The sequence below is a fragment of the Phaseolus vulgaris genome, chromosome 3, assembly GCF_000499845.2.
Source record: "Phaseolus vulgaris cultivar G19833 chromosome 3, P. vulgaris v2.0, whole genome shotgun sequence".
Classification (NCBI taxonomy): domain Eukaryota; kingdom Viridiplantae; phylum Streptophyta; class Magnoliopsida; order Fabales; family Fabaceae; genus Phaseolus; species Phaseolus vulgaris.
In genome coordinates this window covers 10,917,237-10,927,608 of record NC_023757.2, presented here as the reverse complement: position 1 = coordinate 10,927,608, position 10,372 = coordinate 10,917,237, and the positions used below count along the sequence as shown (strand labels likewise).

Genomic DNA, 10,372 nt, shown 5'->3' with positions numbered 1-10,372 from the left:
GAATTTGGCCTTTTTACTTTCTGCATCAGTCCATTGAGACCATGGCTTCTCAATGACAGAACCATCTTTTTCAAACTTTGGGATAAAAGGACCATTTTCAATTGCATCCCAAATTCCTTTGTCAAGAGATTCCATAAATATTTTCATCCTAACTTTCCAAAACTGGTAATTCAAACCACAAAACAAGGGTGGTCTGTTTATTGAGGCACCTTCCCCAAAAGGTAGTCTATCAGCCATTTTGAAAGATTTTAGGATCAACTTGAATGACTTACAAGAACCAAGCTCTGATACCAATTGTTATAAAAGATGGCTTTAAACTAGAGGGGGGGTGAATGGTTTAAAGGGGTTTTCACAAACTTTTCAAAGCTAGAATGAACTTATTTCAGAAACCAATTGATTCAGCAATTCAGTTAGCCAAAACAGCAAGCAAAACTGTAATACCAGAAAAAACAATCGGTTGTTTATACCAGCAAACAACAAACAAACTGAAATTAAAGAGTTAGGGATAGAAAGATTGTACACAACTGTTTATACTGGTTCACTCCAATCCAGAGCTACATCCAGTCTTCTCAGAAACCCTGAGGAAATCCACTAAGCAATCACCACTTGATCACTTACACCACAACCAAGAGAATGACATTGAACACCCCAAGAAACACACTCTCTTGGCCAACACTAAGATTGCTGATCTTGAACACTTCAAGAACACACAGCCAATCTCAGCAACACATACAAACAGAATTGTTCAGCAGTTTACACAGATTACACTTGTTACAGATGAATATCTGAAATCAATACAAGAGAATCCTATTCAGCACCTTGATCAATCTCTCAACTCTTTGCAATCTCAGAATACTTTGAAAAACTCTTCTTAGATCAAAACTATGTTTCAAGATTCTTAATATATCAAAACTATTTTTCAGAATATATCTAAGAATATAGTTTGTTATCAAATCTTAACAAACTCTTAATTGCATTTAAAATAGATTGGTCAAAGCATTTAATGACTGGAGCGTATTCAGTTAAAGCATTTAAAGCTCAGTCAAAGAAAACAATTTTTCTGTTATGGTTTTAAAACAAACAATCGATTGTTTCTTTGAATCAATCGGTTGTTTTGTTACATAACAAAAACACCATTCAAAAACAGTTTTCAAACTTTCTCAAAACACCTAAGTGTAAACAATCGGTTGTTTCGACAAAACAATCGGTTGTTTCAACTTAGTTTGAAAAACATTTTGCTTTGATAAAATTGAGATGCTAATTGCTTTGAGATTTAATCTAAGTGTTGATTACAACATAGAACTACCCCAGAACAAGGCTAAAAAAGCACAACAGCATCAAGCACAGCAGAGGCTTCATCATCCTTCAAAGGGTTTGGATTCTTCAAAACATTGAACACCACTTGGTTCAACAGGAAGGACAAATTGGACTTCCACTTTTCAGAGGCATAGAACATCAAATAAATTTAGTGCCCTGAGCTAGTCTACCAAATGGACTGACATATAGAACTAATCCTGAAGAGACTAAGGAGATAGAATCCTAGGTTCATGAATTGTTGTTGAAGGGTTGGGTCCAAAAAAACCTAAGTTCTCGTGTTGTACCTATTTTGTTGGTGCCTAAGAAAGATGGAAAATGGAAAATGTGGTTGTAGCGCCATTAATTATATCATTATCATCTATAGAAATCCAATTCCTAAGCCTTTCCTACCAATGAAAAAGAAAACAAGCGCATATAAACATTTTCAAGATCACCTGATTGAAAACCCATTGTTCCTACCAATTCATAAAATGTATCCAAATGTGAATATGGATCCTCATGTTCCATTGCTGTAAATTGATAGGCACTGATGAGAGTGAGAAAATCGGGATTGATTTCCAAGGCCTTGGCAGTAGTAGGTATTGCAATACTAGAAAAATGTCTTGGTCCTTGGTACATGACATAATCTCCAAGTGTCCTCCTAGGAGGTGGTGCTTGTTGCTTTCTTCCTAAAGCATATTAGTGGAGAAAAAAAAAACAGAGTACTTTTTTTTTCTTAAAAAATAAAATAAATTAAATTAAATTAAAAAAAAATTGAAATATAAACAAAATAAGTAAAATAAAATAAAAATAACACAAAAAAATATAAAACACTAAAACGACGTTAAGAGAAAAATAACAAATATATTCAAAAAAAAAAAAATATAGATAAAATAAAAACTAGAAACAGAATAAAAGAAAACAATAAAAAACAAAAAATAACATACTTAAAAATAAAAAAAAATAAATACTAAAAATAAAATAAAATAAAGCTAAAAAAACCCTGAAAACTATAATCTAAACTAACTAATATTCTAACTAACTTGCTTACGTAGAAATAAAACTTAAGACTAATAATAAAATATAATTAAAACAAATAAATAACAGTTACGTAAATCTAAATCAAACTACGTAAACTAATCCTAAAAAAAACTAAAATAACATATAATAAAACAAAATCAAAATCAAAACAAAATCAAAACAAAATAAAATAAAAATAAACTAAATTACATAACGTAAAGAAAAGAATATAAAAACAATAACCTTTTAAAAAAAAACAGTAAATCTATACTAAAATCAAAATCAAATCTAATTTTAATAAAATAAACAAAATCAAAACAAATAATAATAATAAAAAAAATATTTACAATATTTAGGAAATTATACTCAACAAATCAAATCTGTTCCCCGGCAACGGCGCCAAAAACTTGTTGACTTTTTACGGCAAGTGCACCGCGTTTGTCAAAAGTAATAATTGTCCCTAAGGACGGATATCGATCCCACAAAGAACAGTGAATTATTGAGTACAATAATCGCTAAATATAAAAACAAAACAATTAAAAGAGTTTTGAATTAATTGTGTTGGCACTGATCAATAAGAAAACAAACAAAGAATTAGTTGTTTCAATTGGAAAAATAAGGATTAGTTTCATCTCTCTCACTCTCAAGTATTTTGATTAGCATGTCAATATTAAGTTCTTTGATTGAAATTGATGCCCGTATAAAAATCATTTATATCGATTCCTCGCATATAAAATCCTTAAGAATGTCCCCTAACTATCGATCCCTCGCATAATTATAAGAACAACTTAGAACGAAGCTCAGACGTTTAATAGCAATTAACATTTTAAGTCTATTCCTAGCACTCAAATATGTTAAGTATTGTTGTTTAGGTCCGAACCCTAAAAATACCTCCCGGTCAGATTTAAGATTCTCAATTTGTCACGGAAAATTAAAAGTAAAACAACAATACCAATAATCAATCAAGAACTGAATATTAATATATAAAATATCACCTCAATACATAAGAGTTTGAGCAGATTACTCCCAATCCCAAAGGGTAGAATTAGCCACGCATACTTCTATCACCTTCCATTCTCCCAATTGGGTTACAATTCACTCTATGGTGTTTTCCTCTCAATCTGGCACCCTAAGGTTGAGCCTCTAGCCCTCTATTTATCCTAGTTTTCTAGGGTTAGGTTGTTTCCTATGTCGCGCTAATGGGCTAAATGATAAAACATAAAAAAGGCCCAATCTTTCTTTGCATCTTTTTCCATTCTGGGACCTTCTATCTTTATCTTTTTAGCTCAAATCATTCATCTTTAATCCAAATCTTCAATCTTCCTAAGAAATCTGCAATTAACACCAAATTTGAGAATAAAATACTCTTATTCAAATAAAGATCATAAAAAATGTAAAAAGGTATAAATTCATAAATTAGGAATTATTTTATATGTAAATTAGCAATAAATCCTCATAAGTGCCTATATTTTAATATGAAATATTACTGAAATTAGACACTTATCACTCTCCCCAACTTAGAATCTTGCTTGTCCTCAAGCAAAGTAAATGAATATATTTGAATTTAAATATCAAACAGCTTAATTCACTAAACAACAGATCAAATTAGAAACTTATGATGCTTCCAAATTCAAATATAGATAATTATAGACACAATCAATTTCCAGGATCAAATCAAAACAAATAAATGACAATTCATCAAGGAATATCTTCTCATATTCTCACGGGTAAGTGTTTGTTTCTCTCTATTTTCACTGAATCATAACAAATCACAGTTGCTTTTCATTTCATCTTCAAATCACAAACATATTAGAAACATGAATCTTGAGGTCTTTTCCAGGGTTGTAATGAGGTTGGGCTTCCAAAAAATATTGGTTTTTCTTAGATAACAAAATGCACATATTAAAGAAGAAGAACATATCTACAATTCAATTATAGAGAATATATATGTTATCTAATTACCACTTTCTTTCGATGTCACCTTTTCCCTCATTTTCTTTTTGACTTTTCATGATTTTCATGAAATTTTTCTATCTTTCTTTTCTATTTATTTTTCTTCTTCTGTTCCTTTTTTTTTCTTTTCAATAATAGGAAAAGATTCTTCCTATTTTCAACTTTTTGACTTTCACAATCAGAACCAACATTCCCTTTTCTATAAGTATTGCATTTATGTTCTCCTTCCTTAAACATGCTAAAGGGTAGGAAATTATATCAATAAAAGTTAAGGTGCAATATTAACAAAAAAATTCTTGGCCCAAAGGGGATAAAAAAAAATGGAATTCTAATATAAAGGTTGGCTTTTTGGCCCTGGCTCCTAATTAACACAAACAAATGCCTCAAACATCTTCATGCTCTTTTATAATGCAACAAAAATAAAAATTAAGCAACCACAACTGTCAATTCATCAGTAAAACTCTCAAACTGTTTAAGGTTCACACACTCACTTGGTTTAATTGGTCTAATTCCTTTTTGTCTTGTCATTATCTGTCCTAATCAATCATCCTGTTAAATTTATGTATCATACTTTTAACTACATTTGAATAAGGATTCAATCTAATTTTCTTTTCTAACCTGTGTCTAATTCATCTCACTATTTAATATTTAAACACAAGTTCTTTTTTCCACAATTCAAAATTAATATTCTAGTTCTTTTTTATTTGAGAAAAATAAACTAGAAAGCAAACAAATTAAAACTGGAAATTTATTCAAGAAAGAAAATTCAAAACCTAAAACTAACAAACTATAAAAAAAACAACAAATTTATTCAAAATACAAAATAAGCAATTAAAACAAACTAAAAAAAAGCAAATAAACAAAAAACAAAATAACCGAAAAATAAAATAAAATAAATAAAAACTAAACAGAAAATAAAATTTAAATAATTGAAAAGAAAAGAGAATTAGATAGATAGAACCATATTTTTGCTCAATCCTCTCTTCTTAAGAAGTCATCCAGCTTTTTGTTAAAATCTTTATCTATAATCTTGCTTCATTTGCTGGATCTGCCCCCTTGACTAATAGAACCTGTCCTCAGGTCAAAATACATAACCTGCAAAATGATTAGGAGGCATACAAGATTTTTTTTATATTTTTTTTTTTTTGAAAAATAAAATAAACAAAGATAACAACATAAAACTAAAATGTGGACTGGGTTGCCTCCCAGTAAGCGCTCGTTTAACGTCATCTAGCTTGACGCCTGTTTATTTCAAGATGGACAACTCTCTTTGTTGCATCATTCTGTACACATTCTTCTCCTGCATTAAAATTTTTATGACCATAAAAAAGATTTAAAGTTACCTCCTCATCTTGAGTTCTAACTTGAAGTTCTCCTTTGTCGACATCAACTATGATTCTAGCAGTCTTCATAAAGGGTCTTCCAAGTATCAAGGGAACCTCCTCATCTTCTTTCATGTCCATCACAACAAAATCCACAGGGAATGTGAATTTATCCACCTTGACGAGAACATCTTCAACCACACCATATGGATACTTGGTTACTTGATCAGCTAGCTTTAAAGTCATCTTGGTGGGTTTAATCTCCAAATCCCCTATTTTCTTCAGCATTGCCAAAGGAATTATATTTACGCTTGCTCCCAAATCCAATAAAGCATTGGCTACTAATAAAGCACCTATAGACACGGGAAGGTTAAAACTCCCTGGGTCCTTGAATTTTTTAGGCAAGCCTTTTTGAATAATGACATTGTATCCATCCTCCAGCTCTATATTTCTTTCTTCAATATAACTCCTATTCTTTCGAAATCTTTCAAATGTTGAATCTTGCTTCAAATTTCCTGCAAAATAATTTTTAGGGAGCAATTTATCAAAGAATTTTCTTTCCTTCTCTTTTTTTGAAGGAGAATGAGGATATGATAAATCTTTTTCAAGAACTCCTCTCTCCTTATTTTCACTTTTCCTCTTTATTTTTTCCTCCTCACTTCTCTCTTTCTCATCTCTCTTCCCCTTTGTCTCATCTTTTTCTTCTTGTTCAGCAACTACATTATCGCAATGCTCTTTTGAATTGGTTTGGCTATTGACTGAAAACTGGCCATTTTGTTCCTCTGGAATTTGTGCAATTTGTTTGGTCAGTTGTCCCATCTGGATCTTTATGCTCCTAATCATGGCCATGCTATTGTCCTGCGCTTTCACAATATTGTCCTGCGCGCTCACAATCTTTGTCAGAGCGTCTTCAACTTTATTCATTCTTTCAAGCATGGATGGATCCTCAACTTCAGGTGAATTGTTCTGATAAAAACAGTGACCATTAGGATGAACATCTCCACAAAAATCACACCTGATTGACTGACTTTGGCTTTGAGATGAATGAACAACATATAATTGTTGGGGCAATTTAGCCATTTGTGCAGTTAGTTGCTCAATCTGCTGTGTCAGAATCTTATTTTTAGCCAAGAGTGCATCTTCTAACAACCCTTTATTATGAAGATCTTGTCCATCATGTTGGGCTTTATAATCAGTTGATGCCAATGCATCAATAATTATTGTCGCTTGTTCTACATCAAGGGCCATCATTGTGCCATCAGCTGCAACATCTAGGAGCATCTTTATGTCAGATCTGAGACCATTCAGGAATATGCTCAGTTGAGCAATATCTTCAAACCCATGATTTGGGCATTTTCTCAATATCATCTTAAATCTTTCCCATGTATCACAAAAGACTTCATTTGCTCCTTGTCTGAACATAGAGATTTCAGACTTTGCTTTGATGTAGCGAGAAATTGGAAAAAATCTTTGCAAAAAATTTTCCTCTACATCCTTCCAGCTAGTGAGGCTCTGATTTGGAAGTGATTTGAGCCATTCCTTAGCCTTTCCTGCCAATGAAAAAGAAAACAAGCGCATATAAACATTTTCAAGATCACCTGATTGAAAACCCATTGTTCCTACCAATTCATAAAATGTATCCAAATGTGAATATGGATCCTCATGTTCCATTGCTGTAAATTGATAGGCACTGATGAGAGTGAGAAAATCGGGATTGATTTCCAAGGCCTTGGCAGTAGTAGGTATTGCAATACTAGAAAAATGTCTTGGTCCTTGGTACATGACATAATCTCCAAGTGTCCTCCTAGGAGGTGGTGCTTGTTGTTCTGTCATGTTGCTTTCTTCCTAAAGCATATTAGTGGAGAAAAAAAAAACAGAGTACTTTTTTTCTTAAAAAATAAATTAAATTAAATTAAATTAAAAAAAAATTGAAATATAAACAAAATAAGTAAAATAAAATAAAAATAACACAAAAAAAAATAAAACACTAAAACGACGTTAAGAGAAAAATAACAAATATATTCAAAAAAAAAAAATATAGATAAAATAAAAACTAGAAACAGAATAAAAGAAAACAATAAAAAACAAAAAATAACATACTTAAAAAAAAATAAAAAATACTAAAAATAAAATAAAATAAAGCTAAAAAAACCCTGAAAACTATAATCTAAACTAACTAATATTCTAACTAACTTGCTTACGTAGAAATAAAACTTAAGACTAATAATAAAATATAATTAAAACAAATAAATAACAGTTACGTAAATCTAAATCAAACTACGTAAACTAATCCTAAAAAAAACTAAAATAACATATAATAAAACAAAATCAAAATCAAAACAAAATCAAAACAAAATAAAATAAAAATAAACTAAATTACATAACGTAAAGAAAAGAATATAAAAACAATAACCTTTTAAAAAAAAACAGTAAATCTATACTAAAATCAAAATCAAATCTAATTTTAATAAAATAAACAAAATCAAAACAAATAATAATAATAAAAAAAAATATTTACAATATTTAGGAAATTATACTCAACAAATCAAATCTGTTCCCCGGCAACGGCGCCAAAAACTTGTTGACTTTTTACGGCAAGTGCACCGCGTTTGTCAAAAGTAATAATTGTCCCTAAGGACGGATATCGATCCCACAAAGAACAGTGAATTATTGAGTACAATAATCGCTAAATATAAAAACAAAACAATTAAAAGAGTTTTGAATTAATTGTGTTGGCACTGATCAATAAGAAAACAAACAAAGAATTAGTTGTTTCAATTGGAAAAATAAGGATTAGTTTCATCTCTCTCACTCTCAAGTATTTTGATTAGCATGTCAATATTAAGTTCTTTGATTGAAATTGATGCCCGTATAAAAATCATTTATATCGATTCCTCGCATATAAAATCCTTAAGAATGTCCCCTAACTATCGATCCCTCGCATAATTATAAGAACAACTTAGAACGAAGCTCAGACGTTTAATAGCAATTAACATTTTAAGTCTATTCCTAGCACTCAAATATGTTAAGTATTGTTGTTTAGGTCCAAACCCTAAAAATACCTCCCGATCAGATTTAAGATTCTCAATTTGTCACGGAAAATTAAAAGTAAAACAACAATACCAATAATCAATCAAGAACTGAATATTAATATATAAAATATCACCTCAATACATAAGAGTTTGAGCAGATTACTCCTAATCCCAAAGGGTAGAATTAGCCACGCATACTTCTATCACCTTCCATTCTCCCAATTGGGTTACAATTCACTCTATGGTGTTTTCCTCTCAATCTGGCACCCTAAGGTTGAGCCTCTAGCCCTCTATTTATCCTAGTTTTCTAGGGTTAGGTTGTTTCCTATGTCGCGCTAATGGGCTAAATGATAAAACATAAAAAAGGCCCAATCTTTCTTTGCATCTTTTTCCATTCTGGGACCTTCTATCTTTATCTTTTTAGCTCAAATCATTCATCTTTAATCCAAATCTTCAATCTTCCTAAGAAATCTGCAATTAACACCAAATTTGAGAATAAAATACTCTATTCAAATAAAGATCATAAAAAATGTAAAAAGGTATAAATTCATAAATTAGGAATTATTTTATATGTAAATTAGCAATAAATCCTCATAAGTGCCTATATTTTAATATGAAATATTACTGAAATTAGACACTTATTACATGAGGTTCGGGCATAGATCGAATGAGCTCTCTGGGCCAGGCAACGAATGTCTGAAATGCATCGGCCACAGTGGTTACCTCATCTGAAGGTAGTGGAACACGAGCATCAGGAAATCGTACTTTTTCAATTGTTACCTTCGCCACATCAGGGGAGAGAGGAACGTTATGTAAGGTGGTGGCGTTTGTATAGACTTTTCCAAGTGCCACCACCCGAGGAAGTTTGCCGCCCACTACCAGTAGCTCACAATCCTCTGTCTGCCCATTGATATCATCCCCTGATGTTGGAGGAGCCGCACAACTCCCCTTTGTGCTCTTGGGAGTGGGACTAACAAGGGGTTCAATCGGCTCAGCACAAACTTGTTGCGATAGAAACTCTTGTCGCATTCGATCATTCTCCTTTTTCATCTCCAGCCATATCAAATCAGTCTCCTTTCTCATCTCCTCCATTATTTCTTCACGTAACTTACTCTTCATTTGAGTTTTCTTCTTGGAGGAGGAGGATGGCTGTCGTTTTGAAACTCCAAAATAAAGTTTAATTCCGACCCCTTGTCCAGCGGCACGAACACGACCAGAGTGTTCAGGTCGTCCAATTGCTTCAACCAGGATATCGTGACGACCTTCAGCAACAAATTTACCGTCGGATTCCAAGGAATCCTGCAAGAGTACACAAAAATCATATTTTCAATCATTAATATAATTAATGCTTTAAAAAAATTGAAAATAACAAAAATAACTTACAATTTTTTTCGATTATAACCCCGGATTGCTCAAAACTTGGTGCACCCGACTTCTTAATTCGGGCCCTCTTCCATTTTACATGGCGAAAAGGTGGTGATGGAGGAGAAGTGACCCCTGTTTCCACATTCTCAGACAACGTCCCCTGTTGAGATTTCTCCTTTTCCACCATCAGTGTTTGCTCAAGTTTTCTATACCCCGAACGAGACATAACGTGCGGGGTAAGATTCTTCGAAGCTATCTCTTGAGCTTTCTTCCGACGATCCTGTCATAATTGAAATAAAAAAACTGAAGTAAATAAGATAAACTTATTAATGTTATATAAACAAAAAAGTTACTTCACTTACCATCCAAGCCTCATTTTCACGG

The 10,372-nt window shown here is 31.8% G+C and overlaps 1 protein-coding gene and 1 pseudogene across 1 annotated transcript; one reads left to right on the top strand and one right to left on the bottom strand.

Moving 5' to 3' along the window:
* Positions 1 to 5,515: 5,515 nt before the first annotated feature.
* On the bottom strand, positions 5,516 to 7,424 carry LOC137839103 (uncharacterized). Its single transcript, XM_068648233.1, has 3 exons — positions 7,027 to 7,424; positions 5,613 to 6,885; positions 5,516 to 5,569 (listed from the first exon to the last, which is right to left on the bottom strand). Exons 1-3 carry the CDS (start codon positions 7,422 to 7,424, stop codon positions 5,516 to 5,518), a joined length of 1,725 nt encoding a protein of 574 aa, XP_068504334.1.
* Positions 6,928 to 7,033, top strand: LOC137808876 (small nucleolar RNA R71; annotated as a pseudogene).
* Positions 7,425 to 10,372: the final 2,948 nt, after the last annotated feature.